The sequence below is a fragment of the Phyllobates terribilis genome, unplaced genomic scaffold (genome assembly GCF_046119375.1).
Source record: "Phyllobates terribilis strain yellow unplaced genomic scaffold, ASM4611937v1 Scaffold_482__1_contigs__length_1377538, whole genome shotgun sequence".
NCBI lineage: Eukaryota > Metazoa > Chordata > Amphibia > Anura > Dendrobatidae > Phyllobates > Phyllobates terribilis.
Genome location: NW_027363242.1, coordinates 1,338,218 through 1,357,308, shown reverse-complemented (window position 1 = coordinate 1,357,308; position 19,091 = coordinate 1,338,218). Strand labels below are relative to the sequence as shown.

The 19,091-nt window shown below is 48.8% G+C and overlaps 1 protein-coding gene across 1 annotated transcript; it reads right to left on the bottom strand.

Moving 5' to 3' along the window:
• Positions 1 to 506: 506 nt before the first annotated feature.
• LOC141229501 (forkhead activin signal transducer 3-like) lies at positions 507 to 5,090 on the bottom strand. The gene is made up of 5 exons (XM_073667485.1): positions 4,940 to 5,090; positions 4,515 to 4,540; positions 2,282 to 2,380; positions 1,987 to 2,091; positions 507 to 1,112 (listed from the first exon to the last, which is right to left on the bottom strand). Exons 1-5 carry the CDS (start codon positions 5,088 to 5,090, stop codon positions 507 to 509), a joined length of 987 nt encoding a protein of 328 aa, XP_073523586.1.
• Between the last annotated feature and the right edge of the window lie 14,001 nt (positions 5,091 to 19,091).

Below are 19,091 nucleotides of genomic sequence, written 5' to 3'. Positions count from 1 at the left end.
TAACCAGCCAATATAAAACAGACAGCTGGGGGCTACAGCTCACAGCTATCAGCTTTGCTGTTGCTGCTTAGGAAAAATAGCGGGGACCGTATGTTTGTTTTTTTTTATTTGTTTTTTTTACACAGTGTGCCCCAGCCAATCACAGCCAGGCCAATACGTGACATAGCTGTGATTGAGCTGGAAGTGCCCACACCAGCAAAGCTTGTTGATTGGCTGTGCTGCTGCCCTTGAACAAACTTTGTTCGGGATGCTGAACAGTACCATGGGCTTCCACGGGCACTTTACCGTTTGGGTTTGACGATCTCTAATTACTAAAACTGGAATCTTACAGAGATACTTGGCGAATAGAAAGTTAATTTTCATGGGGAAGCTTTACACATTTACATATAAAGAACCAGGATAATAATTTTTATAGTGAAAAGCAGTTTATTAAGAGTAAAATAACAAACACAAATGAACTATTTACAAAAGCCGGAGAAGATTGAGCTATGTCCTTGGTGTTCCCTTCATGGACCTTGACAGGGAATATTCCCAGCTCGAGTCATGTATCCTGGGATTTCAAACACCGTTCTGTTGGGTGGGAAAACTATAGGAGGGTGATTAAATTCCAGGGGTCGTAGGGGGAGGGGTAATTGTGGTCCCAGGCTGGGGAGGTTTTGGACAGAAGGATTAGAACAAGATGTGAAGGAGGGATTGGAATAAGATGGTGATGGATAGTTATACTGGGGTATGGATGGGAAGTTGGGATAAAGGACAAGCGGGTGTACACTGGGAGGGGCAACTACATTGGGAGCAACACATCTTGAATAAGCTGTAGGAAGATTCCACAAGATCAATGGAAAACAGGATGCGGGGTCTGGAGAAGAAGAGGTGGACGGAGCAGCAGCTTCCTGGTCTGGTCTGTTGGGCTCCATGGTTGGAAGAGGATGAAGGTTGTAAGCCAAAGGCCTGTAGGGATGTCCATGAAGGATGTAGGGGGCCAGGTCAGGTGCATAGATGTCCTGCCTGTTGACCGCAGTGTTCTGGATCTTCATGGCATCATGAGGGATCTGACTCACATCCACTGTCCAGAAGTTCCCTTTGGCCTGAGTATTGTGTGGATCCTTCAGCACCTGAAATAAAAATGAAATAAATTTAGATAATGATTCAAGTAAAATTTAAATTCACGAAACTTATTACTGTATATAGGGGTCATAGAGAAGAAATTATGTGAAACTTTGTATGTGGGAATAGTGGCTATATGGGATATATGGAGGGTTGCTCCAGGGCGTGTACATAGATAGTCATGTAGAAAAGGTACATACAATAGGTTGTCTCTTCTTTTACTACGAGGATCACACTTGTATCATCTACATATTTAATGTAATATCTGTGCCTTCAGTAGGATGAAAGCTTTGATCGGGGGATGGGTGGATAATGGAGGAAAATTTCTCTAGAAATTAGGGAATAATCACCTCGGGATACAAAAGTCTGGGAACTTTGGGTGTTTTTATATGGGTCTTTAGGGTGAGGGGGCATTTATCAATTATATTATGAATGGGATATGGCTTGTCAGAAACTATGTAGCAAAGCGATAACTTCTAATAATGTGAAATTGTTACAAAAAAATAATGTAATAATAAAACAACTAAAATTAAGCAGATGAGATTCATGAGCTGGAAACTGTTACTGAGGTTATAAATAGGAGGAGACATACAGCGCTGTGTGTGATGAGGTTTATGGAGGAGAACCTGGAATCCGCTAATGTTATTATGGTGAAATTACTTTTTGTATCAGAGTTGAAAAGTGTCCAGAAAGAGATCTGATCTAATGGTAAAATGCAACAATTTTCTTTTGAACTTGTATTAGAAACCTGACATTTCGATGTTTTCCACCATCTTATAGATGAATACATCTTACAATATAAAGAAATCTCCCCTTATATGCAAAAACCCAACGTTCATTAGAAGAGAGTCACCCCAATAAATGACCACACGGAGTCCTCACCTTTCTGAAGCAGTCGTTAGAGGACAGGTTGTGTCTGACGGAGTCTTTCCAACCTTTATATTCTCCATTGAAGATTGGGAAAAATTCACTGATCTTCTCTAAAATCTAAAAAGACAAAAAATAACCAACATTCAGTTTTGTAAATGTATTAATAATAGTGAACCGCTTTTATTGTGAATTCTCCTTTACTACAAATTGTTAGAAGACCACTCAGTAGAAGTACAGCCTTAAAAGATTTGTTGTGTCCTAAGTCCATCTCCCACTAACCTATTCCTTTATAACATCGTTCTCTTACCTGCGACAGCTTCAGCTTCTTGTCCGGGGATATTTGTATTACCAGCGCAATCATGGCCAGGTAAGTGTATGGAGGTTTGGGGTATCGCTGGTAATTCTTCTTCCCACAGGTTTTCTCCTCCAGACCTGGTGTCATGTCTGGGTCACACTGTTCATTTTTCTCCTCTCCTTGACCACTGACCACGTTGGAGTCCATCTCCATGTGCTCAATACTGAACATGTCCGGTGTTGGCATATTGAAGGTCTCCTTGGTTTGGACTTCTGAGTTAATGTCTCACAGATGTCTTCACAGATGCCAGTATTAGATCTGATGTGACCCTGGACCATTGAAGGAGCCTTGATAAGTGCTGATCACCGCACCTCAGGCTTTGTTATGTTAATACCCCCAAAACAAGATGGAGCCCACTGCTGGTAACATCTCAACTGCTATATGAAGACCTAGATCCTTAAAGACAATAGCAGTATGAATACACAAAGTTTCAGTCCTTGGGTGTGATCCATCGTTAAAATATCTTTTGTCATGTTTACCATGTATATATTGTGTATACCATGTGGCCCCTTGTGTGTTAATCACCGGCCGCATAGATAATGCTGAGGCCTAGAATGAAATAGACTGTCTATAGGGACAACATTTTAAGCCTTGCCTGAAGATCTTACTTTTTGCGAGTTTGTATAAAGTCACATACAGACCAAATTACCAATCATTTCTCTTAAATATATATTTTAAATAATCCAGTAAAATATTATCTTCCACATTGATAATTATGGCTTTTCCCACTCCAACCCATTATTCCATGTATTCTGATGAATATATTTATAGGTTTTACACTTCTTACTTTTGTCTTTATCTCATTATCATTATTCAGGTGCATTAGATTGTTAGTGGGGGGTTTCCACAGTGGGGCACTTTGGATGCAGGATTACGATGACTGATATCTATTGGATAACATATGCTTTTACTGTTTTTTTTTGTATAATTTATACTTTTCATATATCAATTACTGTCTCTCTATACGTATATATGGAAAGTGCGCTGGTGGTTTATGATTTGCGCCATTTCCTTATTTTTTTATTTTGTAAGTTCCTTGTTCACCCATCAGTAGACGTCTGTATTATTTAGCGGCACACACTTACTCATATTTATACAGTGAGGGAATAGACTCATTGACCATGTGAGTGGTTACCCCCAACCTTATAGTGGACTATTTCCTGTGGCTAATATCAGGGGGGAGGGTGTTACTAAAGATTGATCCCCTAGACCCCTCTAAAGAAGCTTGAATTTACGCGATTCATTCAACTTGATGGACCTGATTCTTTTTTCAGCCTATGTAACTATGTACATATCGTTTTATCTTGTGAGACCTCATTTGCACAAACATTTTGGGATGTTTGTCTTTCCCTAGATTAAGTTGATAAATTTCATGGATTCCACTTTCCATAATTTTTGCATGACGCGGTTTTATTATTTAATCTTAATAACGTTTTCCAAGTGTATAAATTGAGGAGATTACAGCCAGCTGGTGATTATTGTCATCCATAATGACAAACTTTGATCATTATTACTATTGTGTTGACCACTCTGAAGTCCTCCATACACAAGTCAAAGGTGGGTTGCCGAATGATCATTCCTCAGTTGTTTGATAAGTTGTTAGTACTGAAATTGGACATTTTGGCCTGCTTTTATCTTATATGACCAAAAACTGGAATCCTGAGGGACCCTAAAGACGATGCTTTGGTCGATCTTTCAGGTGAAAGCCGAGTCGGTTGTCTCTCTCATACACTGGCCGAGCACTCCTGTCTTCTCTATGAGAAAGCGACCAACAGACATCTCTGCCAGAATTTTATTTCTAGGAGAACAATGCAGACGAAAGTCCAAAATCAGACATGTCTGATGAACATCTCCCCCCGACAATCAACTGGCCGATCTCCCATACACCTTAGTGCTGGTGGCACCTATCAGTTTCAGAGAGTTTGGCCGACAATAGTGTAATGTGTACGGGGGGGCTCTAGTCTCTGAGATATGCTTAAATGTGCATTATTCATACCTGCTCTAATGTTCACAAGAACAGAGTGAAAAGTTCATTTTCCAATTTTTAAAGTAATGCAAAGTTCAAAAGAAATGTACAGATGGATCTCATCCCATTCATCAGCAAAGCAAAATCTGTGAAAACTCTGATGGTGAAAGTTTTACTCTTCTTAAAGATTCCTCACCTAAATTCATATCATTTGAACACTTGTTTTTTCTTTTTTCTGCTGTTTACTCAAGTAGAATTTTTTTACATTATGTTCTAATAACAAATACGATAAGAGATAACTGTGCGAATTCTCATTGACCCTGTGATTTCTGCACTTTTGTAGCCATGATTGGGAACCTTTGCTTGATGTGAGGTTTTTTAAAAACCTGTGGAAAAAAGTCCTTGAATGATAATTTTTCTGTAGCTTCACCAGAATCTGATTTGCCGGATTCCTTACAACAACTATGGATTATTGAATTCTATATGACAATGGTAACAGTAAAGCTGTGATTATTTTCTGTGTAAGATCTCCCTGTCCGGCTCCGGTCGTCTTCTGCTCCGGCTGCTGTGTATTTACATTAGTTACAATGTGATTGACCCTAATCTCCCCCTATGAAGACCCCCTTGTTCCACTGATTTCTCACCGCAGGAGGCTCCATATTCCTGATCCCTCCGGACTCTGCTGAGAATAGAAGACTTGTTGTCATGTAACACCTTCCCCACCCGATGTTTCTGCTTCCGAGGAACAGAAGATTTACATAGTATTACAAAGTGCGGGGATAAGTCGCCAGCCATGTTTCCATCTTCCTATAAATCCCACCATATTTTTCATTATAATTAAAGATTACTTTTTGCCATTTCCTTATTTTTTAGAACATTTTTATCTGATCTAATATCAGATATGTAAGAAAATACTTCTTTGTAGATTCTGCTTGGAAATGAAGACACAAAAAAGTGTAAAATTTTACAACAAATGTTCAATCTTTGAGTTCAGAGAGGCACAGCCCCCTCCGGCTGATGCCATTTAGGCTCTTTTGGGGGCAGTATGTACGGATATATTTTTCCAATAAATTATAAATTAGTAGCCATTGATATAAATGTTACTATATATTTTTCCTGTTGAATGTTTATATCCCATAATCACCTCCTGAAAAAAAAGTTGTTTCTTAGAGATGAGAAAAGAAGAATAAAAAAAATTGGGGAAGAAAATTTAAAAATGAATTTTCCGGTGATCACCATTTATTCCCAATTAGTAATGGAGCAATGAAGATCAGTTGTTGGATTAGACCACTGCGCTCCTTCAATCTTTAGATTTACCCCAACAATTCAATGAATTCTCTATCTTTGGGCATTTCCTGGTAATGTGGAGAAAATCCGCCTCTTCCAGGGCACATTGAAGACAAACATTGTTTTTCATCTTAAGCTGTATAATAAAGTCTGTGAATTAACATAAATAGGATAAAATGATGAGAATAAGTTTCTGATATCAGATTGGAGCTTTGATAAATATCGGCCATTGACTTTTGGTCATTTTTCCTTCATCGATTTCCCATTTCACTTATGATGGAATCTGTTACTGCAAAATTCCGATGTTTCTCTGCCGGACACCAGACTGTTGTGTGGATCAGAGGCGGAAGATATTGGGGTATAACCTAAATATTGGGGAACAATCCTAAATCTCTCCCTATTGCTCGATTTCCTCCACACAGGTTTGATGTGTAAGTAATTACCTTTATAAACCAGAAACCTGGATGTTAACCCTTCTTGCCCCAGGAAATGCTGTTCCGTCACGGTGCGGGTGTATAGAGAAGAAGCATCGGCAGGTACTGTCTGTGTTCTGTATATAACACCGGCCTTTATCAGCAGCGTCCGAGTTCGATCCAAGGCCACAAGATAAAAAAAACATAAAAATTCAAATGAATTCATAACAAGATGAACAGGTATCTCATGGAGTGTGAGCTTGCTAACTTATTAAACCTATAAATTGCACACACACAATACAATTATTAAAAAAAATCATTTTATTAATTATATTAAAATATACAAAATTGTCATCACTAGTGTTGAGCATTCCGATACTGAAATATCGGGTATCGGCCGATATTCGCGGTATCGGAATTCCGATACTTAATTCCGATACTTTTGCAATATCGTATACCGGAATCGGAAGTTCCCATAATGCAATGAGCCATTTTCATTTTATTCAGCCAATGAGGATCCTAAGAAGTGTGGGCACATCCTGTTAGGCATGTAGGCATCTTAACTAATGGCATGGCTGTGATTGGCTGCTGAAATGATGTCATGATGAACTATAAAAGCCGCCGCCGCCATTTTCAGCTCACTCTGCTGTGAATTCAGTTAGGGATAGGACGCTGTTGTTCTGAGGGACAGTTTTAGCTACCTATTTGGTCTATTCTGCTTTACCCAAGCTACTTTATAAATCGCTGTGCCTTGCAGTGCTAGTGCACAGTTCTCTGTGCTGTTCACCGCTTTCTGCAAGGTCTCTGTGTGTGAGTGCAGCTCACCCTGTAGTGTGTGCTTCAGCCACGTCTGGTTATAGTGCACTCAGTGTGTGTCACTGCCTCATACATTGTCCTTTTTGGCCAATTCATAATTTTTCCTGATATCTCCTATTAGTGTGGTGGTTCCATCCGTATTCAGCTAAATTGGTTCCAAACACACTATATAGGAGTAGATAGAGAAATTTTTTTGGTCTTGCAGCGCTAGTGCACAGTGCCCTGCATCTGTACTGTTCACCGCTGTCTGCAAGGTCTGGTGTGTGAGTGCAGCTCACGCTGTAGGGTGTGCTTCAACCACGTCTGGTTGTAGTGCACTCAGTGTGTGTCACTGCCTCATACATTGTCCTTTTTTGCCAATGTAGCACCCCGAGGACTCAGCTGCTACAGGGGTATTGCACCTCGAACCAGAGGTGCGGTATTCCACTCCCGGGTAAGGATGGAGTGTGGAACATAGCTCAGTTAGCTGCATGCACTACACTCACCCCATTTCCGGGGGACAGATCAACGGTACTCCCACCAGATAGATGTGCAGGTACGACAGCGTCTGTCCCTGGCTGGAGTGGGAGGGGGGGAGGAATATCTCAGTGGTGTAGGAGCAGACAGGGGAGGGACTCTGGGCATAGGTAGGAGCCCATTGGGTGCTGGTCACCTGGGCTCGGGTGTCAGAAGGGAGTATAAAAGGTGGGCACCATCTTAAGTCAGTTCGGTTCAGCGCAGTCTGGAGGAGAAGAGGAGAGGAGCTCAGCCAGAGAGGGCTGACAGGGAGCTGTGGCTCAGTCCGGGCCCAGCTCCAGAGCCAGGCCTGAAGTGGAGGCCTGAGGCAGGGAGAGAGAGAGAAAGAAGAAGAAGGAGGAACAGGAACACCAGGAAAGGCCCAGAGACGCAAGAAGAGAGGGAACCCTGAGATCCCACGAGTTAACGGGTGAAGGGTTGGCAGAACAGGGTACCGGATCCCAAACTGGTGGAGGCCAATTATCCTCAGCCAGGAACCGGAGGTCGTGGTCAAGCCTTGGCGCGACCCCTCACCATATCCACCAGGAAGGCATACCACGTATAGGGTCAGGGGAGCCGGGAAAGGTTTCGCCACCAGAAGGCCCGAGGGAGCCGGACAAAGGTGGGTCCCTGGTGGGGACGGCCAGTAGAAAGGAAGAGAGGGGAGCCCTGGACCACGCTCCGGAATTGCCTGGGAGTTAGCCGAGTCCCTCACCTGGTGGGCGCAGCACGGCTCGGGTGGTCCTTACTGTGCACAAGTGACCTGATAAAGAACTGTGAGTAAAGCTGTGAAAACTGCAACCGCACGTCTCAGTGATTCCTTGCCACACTACCACTACCACCATCATTCCTCCCTGCCTCACCAGCTGCCCTGAGGCTATACCCCTCCCGTTGGGGGTTATACCATCCACTCTGCACCACCGTACCACCAGCCTCAGCGGTCTGCCCTGCAGCGGCGGCTTCATAGCCGCAATCAACGGGTGGCGTAGTCGAACTCTATAACATCTATAAAATTCTGCCACTTGGTTTGACACCCTGGGCACGGACCGGGTCACCGCCACGAGGACTACTACCCCTATCAGATCCGGCTCCGGGTATTCCCCCTGCACAGCAGCAGCAGCACAGGCCCAGGGGGCGCGTCAACTTTGGCGTAGTCGGCAGGATTTCGTGCCCGCAACCACCGGGTACTGCGTGCCTGAAAAAGACTGTTAAACTTACCTGTGGTGAAGATTCCCGCCATCCGACGCCATCTTCTGCCTTCTTCCCGCCATCCGTGGAGTTTTCCCGCCATCCGACGCCATATTCTGCCTTCTTCCCGTCATCCGTGGAGTTTTCCCGCCATTGGACGCCATCTTGAGGACGCCGCGCGGGAAGAAGAGGGGCGTGGACTCCGAAAGCCCGCGAGAACTGAAGCTCCGCCTCACGTCCGGACGTTGCGTAAGGTCCTGGAAGGAGCCCAGCAGACGCCGACGTCACAGGAGCGTGACGGAAGGTCCTCAACCCTGACGATCCACTGTGGAGCCGCGGCCTACGGAAGAGGATCATCGCAAGGTAGGCCACGGTCCACTAGGGGGGAGGAGGATGTCGGATACAGAGGAGAGCTTCACTGCCACAGCCACCGCCAGCGCCCTCTTCCCCAAAGGTGCCATTCCTAGACCCAAATAGGATGCCTCCGGCCTGGACGCAAGGCCGAGTACCCCCGGGCGCCGCGGTTCCCACCGCGCCCTCTGCCTCCACAGTGCCACCCCTGGGCGCAGATCTCTTCGCGCAGCATACTAGCCCGGACGGGCTGCCCTTCGTGTGGCCACCGGAGTACGTCAACCCCCGACTCCGGAAGGGACGGCCCCTGTGTGAGCCCCTGATCCCGGCTCCGGCGCCCGCCAAAATTGTTCCACTCCCGTTGGAGGACGCCCAATTTGCATGGGATCCGACCGGTGAGGACCTCATGGGGTTCACCAAGGAGACCCGGGCAGACGCAGCCCGGCGTGAGGAGTGCTGCCGTCAACAGCTGGAGGTCTTTGGGAGAGAACTGCGAGAGAGGCGAATCCGCGAGGAACAGCTGCAGGCCCAAAGCGCGGAGCAGAAACGCCGGGCCCGACGAAACCCCCGTACGGCCCACGGCCCCCGCACCACCGGGACTGTAATAAAGTTCCAGCTAGAGAATGGCTGGGGCTTTATCCGGGATCACCGAACTCCCGGCGACGTCTTTGTCACCCGCAGGGATGTCGAGAGCCACCTGCCGGAGGGACACCGCGGACGTGACCTCTACCCGGGTGATGTGGTCGCCTTCACCCGGCATCAGTGTGCTAAAGGACCGTACGCCCTTCACGTACACCGGCTGACTGAGGAGGAGATGCAGTATGAGGAAGACCAAGAGGACCCGGACGGGTCTGAGGACTACCCTCAGGAAGGAGCAGGAGGACATTGTTACTAATGAACGGTAACTGAAACTGTATATAGTTACCCGTAAGGGTACCTGTCATGCTGCTAATTGGAGTGTGGTCCCCGTTGGGACTAGTATGGAGTTATTAAAGGGACTGTTACCTGTGTGCCCTAATCCCTAATCAGGCTGAGGACTGTGAGCAGCCATTCCCTATTCCCACTGGCCGAGGACTGAGAGCGGTCAACACCCTGTAAATAGTTGCGCTTCTTAAAGTGCCCCCTACTGGTTTTATAAGAAACTGTTTTTCTACTACGGAATTGGTGACTGTTGCACTTTACCTGGTCACAAGTTGCACCGTGGCCAGAAATCAAGAATATGTTCTGAAAACGTTGTATGTGAAAATGTCTTATAATAGAAAGTTTATTATGCTGCTAAAACAGTAATGCCAAAGTCTTGCATAATGTTTTACAAAAGAGTTCCGGTGGCATTAGCCAGATATTTTATAATGTCATAGGAAAATGTTTTATACCTGTAACGTTTAAAAAGAAAAGAGTACCTCCCATAAAGGGATGAGTTCATAGTTAATATTTTATATGTGAGTGCACTTTAAAATTTTTGTATGTCTAATTGTTTTGCTCTATTCCAGCCCGAGGACGTGCTGTGATTTACCAGGGGGGAATGTAGCACCCCGAGGACTCGGCTGCTACAGGGGTATTGCACCTCGAACCAGAGGTGCGGTATTCCACTCCCGGGTAAGGATGGAGTGTGGAACATAGCTCAGTTAGCTGCATGCACTACACTCACCCCATTTCCGGGGGACAGATCAACGGTACTCCCACCAGATAGATGTGCAGGTACGACAGCGTCTGTCCCTGGCTGGAGTGGGAGGGGGGGAGGAATATCTCAGTGGTGTAGGAGCAGACAGGGGAGGGACTCTGGGCATAGGTAGGAGCCCATTGGGTGCTGGTCACCTGGGCTCGGGTGTCAGAAGGGAGTATAAAAGGTGGGCACCATCTTAAGTCAGTTCGGTTCAGCGCAGTCTGGAGGAGAAGAGGAGAGGAGCTCAGCCAGAGAGGGCTGACAGGGAGCTGTGGCTCAGTCCGGGCCCAGCTCCAGAGCCAGGCCTGAAGTGGAGGCCTGAGGCAGGGAGAGAGAGAGAAAGAAGAAGAAGGAGGAACAGGAACACCAGGAAAGGCCCAGAGACGCAAGAAGAGAGGGAACCCTGAGATCCCACGAGTTAACGGGTGAAGGGTTGGCAGAACAGGGTACCGGATCCCAAACTGGTGGAGGCCAATTATCCTCAGCTAGGAACCGGAGGTCGTGGTCAAGCCTTGGCGCGACCCCTCACCATATCCACCAGGAAGGCATACCACGTATAGGGTCAGGGGAGCCGGGAAAGGTTTCGCCACCAGAAGGCCCGAGGGAGCCGGACAAAGGTGGGTCCCTGGTGGGGACGGCCAGTAGAAAGGAAGAGAGGGGAGCCCTGGACCACGCTCCGGAATTGCCTGGGAGTTAGCCGAGTCCCTCACCTGGTGGTCGCAGCACGGCTCGGGTGGTCCTTACTGTGCACAAGTGACCTGATAAAGAACTGTGAGTAAAGCTGTGAAAACTGCAACTGCACGTCTCAGTGATTCCTTGCCACACTACCACTACCACCATCATTCCTCCCTGCCTCACCAGCTGCCCTGAGGCTATACCCCTCCCGTTGGGGGTTATACCATCCACGCTGCACCACCGTACCACCGGCCTCAGCGGTCTGCCCTGCAGCGGCGGCTTCATAGCCGCAATCAACGGGTGGCGTAGTCGAACTCTATAACATCTATAAAATTCTGCCACTTGGTTTGACACCCTGGGCACGGACCGGGTCACCGCCACGAGGACTACTACCCCTATCAGATCCGGCTCCGGGTATTCCCCCTGCACAGCAGCAGCAGCACAGGCCCAGGGGGCGCGTCACCAATTCATAATTTTTCCTGATATCTCCTATTAGTGTGGTGGTTCCATCCGTATTCAGCTAAATTGGTTCCAAACACACTATATAGGAGTAGTTAGAGGAGCCTTTCTGCAGCATTGGGCCCTGCAGCCCCAGCCAGATTAGTATTAGCCTATTTTTTGCAGCCTCATCTATTGCATTGTAGGTTACCTTCCTACATTGTAATAGCTACAAAAAGTTTGTGATACTATCGTTATTACATCTTTAGGCACATCCAGTGTCTTTTTGTGACAAAAAAACCTAAATAAAGTTCACCAAACACTCCACTTTACAGTTCTGTAGTCCACATTAGCTCATATTAAAGTCTAGTCCACACTTTATAAAATTAGTGTTTCTTATACCTGTTAGCAGCTGTTCAGGAATAAGCACACTAAGCCCTTAGTACTTTTCTGCCTATCTTTATCAGTCTACCAAGATGAAGAAGGCAGGGAGTAAGGCATGTGGTCGTGGGCGTGGGCGTGGAGTTTCTGCAGGGAGAGGACGTGATGATTCTGTGCCTGCAGGGAGAGGACGTGGGGATTCTGTGCCTGCTGCGGGCACCAGTGACTCAGCATCCCCCAATTTTACCAGGGAACAGTCCTTTATGCGCAGCTTTGTAGGAGCTAGCCGTACCCCACTGCTGCGGGAGGACCAAATTGAAGCCGTTGTCGGATGGATGGCAGCTAACGCATCGACTTCAATTAGTTCCAGATCCTCTGAGGTCCTGAGCACTGAAGAGCACCCATCTGTCTCTTCACCACCTGCCAAATTGCCCAGGCAGTCAGAGAGCCCTGGACAGGAGCCATCTCTACTTCTGTTCTCTGAATCTCTTGGCTTGGAAAGAGGGGGCCAGCCAAGCAGAATTCGAGAATTTGAAGAAGAGGTAGTATGCAGTAATGCGCAACCGTTTTGTCTCTCTGAATCTGAAGAGGCGGATGGGCCAGTGCCTATGGTCAGCAGCACACCTCAGTACGCATCTGATGATGAGACTCAGGTGCCACTTTCTGGTGCGTACTGTGCTGTCGAGACTACCCAGGAGAAGCAGTTGTTTGAAGAGGGTGGTGTAGATGATGAGGTCCTTGACTCATCATGGCGTGAGGGACAGGAAGGTGGTGGAAGCAGCTCTGAGGAAGAGATTCCCCGAACAGCCCAAAAAGGAGGGAGAGGGAGGGGGCAGACTTGGTTGCCTGTAGCCTCCACTTCGGCACCCATTAGAAGCATGGCTCTTCCAAAATCCAAAGCGGGCGCTCCCAAGACTTGCAGTGCCTGGTCCTTTTTTGACACAGTTGCAGATGACATTTGCTTTGTCAAATGCAAGCTGTGTAATCAGAAGGTGAAAAGAGGGAAAAGTGTCAGCAACCTCAATACCACAAATATGTGGAAACGTGCGGACCAAGCACGTGGTGGAGTTACAAAAACACACTGAAGACCTAGGCCAACCTACAGCGCCACCTACCACCTCTTCAGCTCGTGTTGTAGCCTCTTCCTCCAGCTCACACACAGCTGGTTCGGCTTCCTCACAGGATCACCATGGAAGAATCTCTGGCACTGTTGTACAGAGACACAGTGTAATTCCACCCAAAGCACCACTTTCCCAGTCATCCTCACACTCCCAGGCCAGTCTACAGCCATCGTTAGCACAGGCATGGGAGAAAAGGCGCCCATACTCGGCAAACCACCCCCGAGCACAAGCTCTGAATGCTGGCATTGCTAAACTACTGGCCCTTGAAATGCTATCATTCAGGCAGGTGGAGACTGACACATTCCGTAACTTTATGGCATTGGCAGTCCCACAATACAACGTGCCCAGCCGATTTTATTTCAGCAGGCAAGCCGTCCCTGCCCTGCAACATCATGTGGAGGGAAAAATTAAACATGCGCTACAAAACGCCGTCAGTAGCAAGGTCCACCTGACCACCGATGCGTGGACCAGTAAGCATGGACAGGGACGATACCTTTCCCTCACTGCCCATTGGGTAAATGTTGTGGAGCCGGGTACAGATCTTGAGAGTGGCGCTGTACATGTTCTGCCAACTCCAAGGATTGCAGGAATCCAGTCTGTACACATTGACTCCTCCTCATACTCCAGTTCCTCTGAATCAGCGCTGCAGGAGCCGTCACGGTCTACCTCCACATCGACCCGTGAACGGTTACCTGTTATGGTGACCAATATGAGCACAGCCGTGGCCAAACGTCAACAGGCCGTATTAAAATTAATTTCTTTGGGGAATCGAAGCCACACAGCGCAGAAGCTCTGGAATGCCATCAAACAGCAGAGCGACGTGTGGTTTGTGCCAGCGAATCTCCAGCCAGGCATGGTAGTGTGTGACAATGGCCGAAATCTGGTGGCAGCTCTGGGCCTAGGCAACCTCACTCACATCCCATGTCTGGCACATGTGCTCAACTTGGTCGTGCAGAGTTTTTTGAGGGACTATCCGGATCTTGATGCACTGCTTCACAAGGTCCGCATAGAGTGCGCTCACTTGCGGCGTTCCAGCAATGCAAGATCACGCATTGCAGCTCTGCAGCGCCGATTATGTCTTCCGGAACATCGCATCATATGTGACCTACCCACCAGGTTGAATTCAACGTTACATATGTTGGAGAGGTTGTGTGAGCAGCAGGCAGCAGTAATGGAGTACCAGCTGCAGCAGGCGCAAACAAGTCGCAGTGCGCGCCGTTCACACTTCACCACCACTGAGTGGGCCTCTATGAAGGACATTTGCCACGTTTTGCGTGCCTTCGATTATTCCACGCGGATGGCGAGTGCAGATGATGCACTAGTCAGCATGACTATCCCCCTTATCTGCCTGCTTGAAAAAACACTGCAAGCACTAAGGGACGAGGTTTTGGAAGAGGTGGAGGATGAGGAGTCACAAATGCCATCTGCTTCTCTGCGCAACGTGGTTCCTCACAAAGGCCTAGGCAGGGGACACTTTGTGAGGAGGATGAGGAGGAGTCAATGGATGAGGAAGACATCTGTCCAGAGGAGGGAGGTACACAATGCTCTAGTAGTCAGTATCTAGAGCGAGGGTGGGGTGATGCAGAGCAGGCAGAGATCACGCCTCAAGCAGGGGACAGCGTTTCTTGGCCAGTTGGCAGTCTGCAGCACATGGTTGATTTCATGCTGCATTGCCTGAGAAACGACTGCCGCATCGCCCACATTCTCAACACGGCTGATTATTGGGTGTCCACCCTCCTAGATCCTCACTACCGGGACAACTTACAAAGCCTCATAACACCGTTGAACCGGGAGCGTAAAATGCGGGAGTACCAAGACGCACTGGTGCATTCCATCATGTTCTCCATTCCAACCGAGAGCAGTGCTGCTAGTGCTTTACAAAGCAGCTCAGTGCGTCGAGGCAGTGGAGTAAGCTCTGCACAAAGAGGGAGCAGAAGCAGCGCCTCAGCACAAGGCAAGACCAGTATGGCCGAAATGTGGCAAAGTTTTGTGTCCCCGCCGCCACAAATGTCTACACCATCACAGACGGCTCCAGTCAGCAGGAGGCAACGTTTCCGTCAGATGGTGACAGACTACATGTCTTGCCCTCTTAGTGTACTCCCAGACGGCTCTTCTCCCTTCAAGTTTTGGGTCTGTAAGCTAGATACATGGCCAGAGCTAAGTCAGTATGCATTGGAGGTGCTAGCTTGCCCTGCTGCTAGTGTATTATTGGAACGCGTCTTTAGTGCCGCAGGTGGTGTACTAACAGACCGTCGCATGCGACTATCCTCCGATAACGTTGACCGGCTTACTTTTCTCAAAATGAACAAGGACTGGATCTCTCATGAATTTGCCAGTCCTCTTCCAGAATAAATAATTGTTTGCAAAAGTATCCAGGTCTAATGTTCTGTTCATGTTTCTACCACCTGAACTGTAATCCCTGAGCTCCAACACCGCCAGTTGGCGCTCGGAAGTGCCGTCTGCACAGTCAACACTTGCTGCCGTGTTATTGGGGTTCAGTAACGTCAGCTGTTCCCCTGCTGTGCGGACGGCAATTTCTCCTGCTCTGTCCACATTCTCACTACTACAGATTTTAAAGTTGCTCCAATTACACCTCTGGCTCCTCTGTTTTCAGTATTATCCCTGAGCTCCAACACCGCCAGTTGGCGCTCGGAAGTGCCGTCTGCACAGTCAACACTTGCTGCCGTGTTATTGGGGTTCAGTAACGTCAGCTGTTCCCCTGCTGTGCGGACGGCAATTTCTCCTGCTCTGTCTACATCCACTGTACTACTGATTTAAAACCTCCTCCAAATACACCTCTGGCTCCTCTGTTTTCAGTATTATCGCTGAGCTCCAACATCGCCAGTTGGCGCTCGGAAGTGCCGTCTGCACAGTCAACACTTGCTGCCGTGTTATTGGGGTTCAGTAACGTCAGCTGCTCCCCTGCTGTGCGGATGGCAATTTCTCCTGCTCTGTCCACATTCTCACTACTACAGATTTTAAAGTTGCTCCAATTACACCTCTGGCTCCTCTGTTTTCAGTATTATCCCTGAGCTCCAACACCACCAGTTGGCGCTCGGAAGTGCCGTCTGCACAGTCAACACTTGCTGCCGTGTTATTGGGGTTCAGTAACGTCAGCTGTTCCCCTGCTGTGTGTCCGGCAAATTCACCTGCTTTGTCCACATCCACTGTACTACTGATTTAAAACTTGCTCCAATTACACCTCTGGCTCCACTCTGTTTTTAGTATTCACCCTGGGTTCCAGTACCGTCAGCTGGTCCTCGGTAGTTCCATTTGCTCTTGTACCTTCTACTACCCATCCGGGTTCCAGTACCGTCAGCTGGTTCTCGGCAGTGACTTTGGCACGGGTACACCCTCCTGCCCAGCCTGGTTCCAGCACGCCAGCTGTTTCCAGGTAGTGTCAACGTCACTTTGCCTCCAATGCGTTGTCCTGTCGTGTTGCGGTCGGGTTAGCCGACTCTATGGTGCCTGCAGTTTAGGTGACTCCTATGTGGGCTGCGGGATCTGGCAATGAAGGCTGGTTGCATAGTGCCTATAGGACAAGCACCCCCTGTAGGACTGTGGGTTTTGGTAACTGCGGCCGGCTCGCGGCCTTGAACTTTTTTTTACATGGATACCTTCTGCTACCCATCCGGGTTCCAGTACCGTCAGCTGGTTCTCGGCAGTGCCTTTGGATTAGGTGCCTCCTTCTCGGTATCCAAGTTCCACCAACGTCTGCTGGTCCTTGGTAGTGCTTTCTGGCACAGGTACCTCCTGCTTAGTAACCAAGTTCCAGTACCGTCAGCTGGTCTTCGGCAGTTCCATTGGCTCTTGTACCTTCTGCTACCCATCCGGGTTCCAGTACCGTCAGCTGGTCCTCGGTAGTTCCATTTGCTCTTGTACCTTCTACTACCCATCCGGGTTCCAGTACCGTCAGCTGGTTCTCGGCAGTGACTTTGGCACGGGTACTCCCTCCTGCCCAGCCTGGTTCCAGCACACCAGCTGTTTCCGGGTAGTGTCAACGTCACTTTGCCTCCAATGCGTTGTCCTGTCGTGTTGCGGTCGGGTTAGCAGACTCTATGGTGCCTGCAGTTTAGGTGACTCCTATGTGGGCTGCGGGATCTGGCAATGAAGGCTGGTTCCATAGTGCCTATAGGACAAGCACCCCCTGTAGGACTGTGGGTTTTGGTAACTGCGGCAGGCTCGCGGCCTTGAACTTTTTTTACATGGGTACCTTCTGCTACCCATCTTGGTTCCAGTACCGTCAGCTGGTTCTCGGCAGTGCCTTTGGATTAGGTGCCTCCTTCTCGGTATCCAAGTTCCACCAACGTCTGCTGGTCCTTGGTAGTGCTTTCTGGCACAGGTACCTCCTGCTTAGTAACCGAATTCCAGTACCGTCAGCTGGTCTTCGGCAGTTCCATTGGCTCTTGTACCTTCTGCTACCCATCCGGGTTCCAGTACCGTCAGCTGGTCCTCGGTAGTTCCATTTGCTCTTGTACCTTCTCCTACCCATCCGGGTTCCAGTACCGTCAGCTGGTTCTCGGCAGTGACTTTGGCACGGGTACTCCCTCCTGCCCAGCCTGGTTCCAGCACGCCAGCTGTTTCCGGGTAGTGTCAACGTCACTTTGCCTCCAATGCGTTGTCCTGTCGTGTTGCGGTCGGGTTAGCCGACTCTATGGTGCCTGCAGTTTAGGTGACTCCTATGTGGGCTGCGGGATCTTGCAATGAAGGCTGGTTCCATAGTGCCTATAGGACAAGCACCCCCTGTAGGACTGTGGGTTTTGGTAACTGCGGCCGGCTCGCGGCCTTGAACTTTTTTTTACATGGGTACCTTCTGCTACCCATCCGGGTTCCAGTACCGTCAGCTGGTTCTCGGCAGTGCCTTTGGATTAGGTGCCTCCTTCTCGGTATCCAAGTTCCACCAACGTCTGCTGGTCCTTGGTAGTGCTTTCTGGCACCTCCAGCTTAGTAACCGAGTTCCAGTACCGTCAGCTGGTCTTCGGCAGTTCCATTGGCTCTTGTACCTTCTGCTACCCATCCGGGTTCCAGTACCGTCAGCTGGTCCTCGGTAGTTCCATTTGCTCTTGTACCTTCTACTACCCATCCGGGTTCCAGTACCGTCAGCTGGTTCTCGGCAGTGATTTTGGCACGGCTACTCCCTCCTGCCCAGCCTGGTTCCAGCACGCCAGCTGTTTCCGGGTAGTGTCAACGTCACTTTGCCTCCAATGCGTTGTCCTGTCGTGTTGCGGTCGGGTTAGCCGGCTCTATGGTGCCTGCAGTTTAGGTGACACCTATGTGGGCTGCGGGATCTAGCAATGAAGGCTGGTTCCATAGTGCCTATAGGACAAGCACCCCCTGTAGGACTGTGGGTTTTGGTAACTGCGGCCGGCTCGCGGCCTTGAACTTTTTTTTACATGGGTACCTTCTGCTACCCATCCGGGTTCCAGTACCGTCAGCTGGTTCTCGGCAGTGCCTTTGGATTAGGTGCCTCCTTCTCGGTATCCAAGTTCCACCAACGTCTGCTGGTCCTTGGTAGTGCTTTCTGGCACAGGTACCTCCTGCTTAGTAACCAAGTTCCAGTACCGTCAGCTGGTCTTCGGCAGTTCCATTGGCTCTTGTACCTTCTGCTACCCATCCGGGTTCCAGTACCGTCAGCTGGTCCTCGGTAGTTCCATTTGCTCTTGTACCTTCTACTACCCATCCGGGTTCCAGTACCGTCAGCTGGTTCTCGGCAGTGACTTTGGCACGGGTACTCCCTCCTGCCCAGCCTGGTTCCAGCACGCCAGCTGTTTCCGGGTAGTGTCAACGTCACTTTGCCTCCAATGCGTTGTCCTGTTGTGTTGCGGTCGGGTTAGCAGACTCTATGGTGCCTGCAGTTTAGGTGACTCCTATGTGGGCTGCGGGATCAGGCAATGAAGGCTGGTTCCATAGTGCCAATAGGACAAGCACCCCCTGTAGGACTGTGGGTTTTGGTAACTGCGACCGGCTC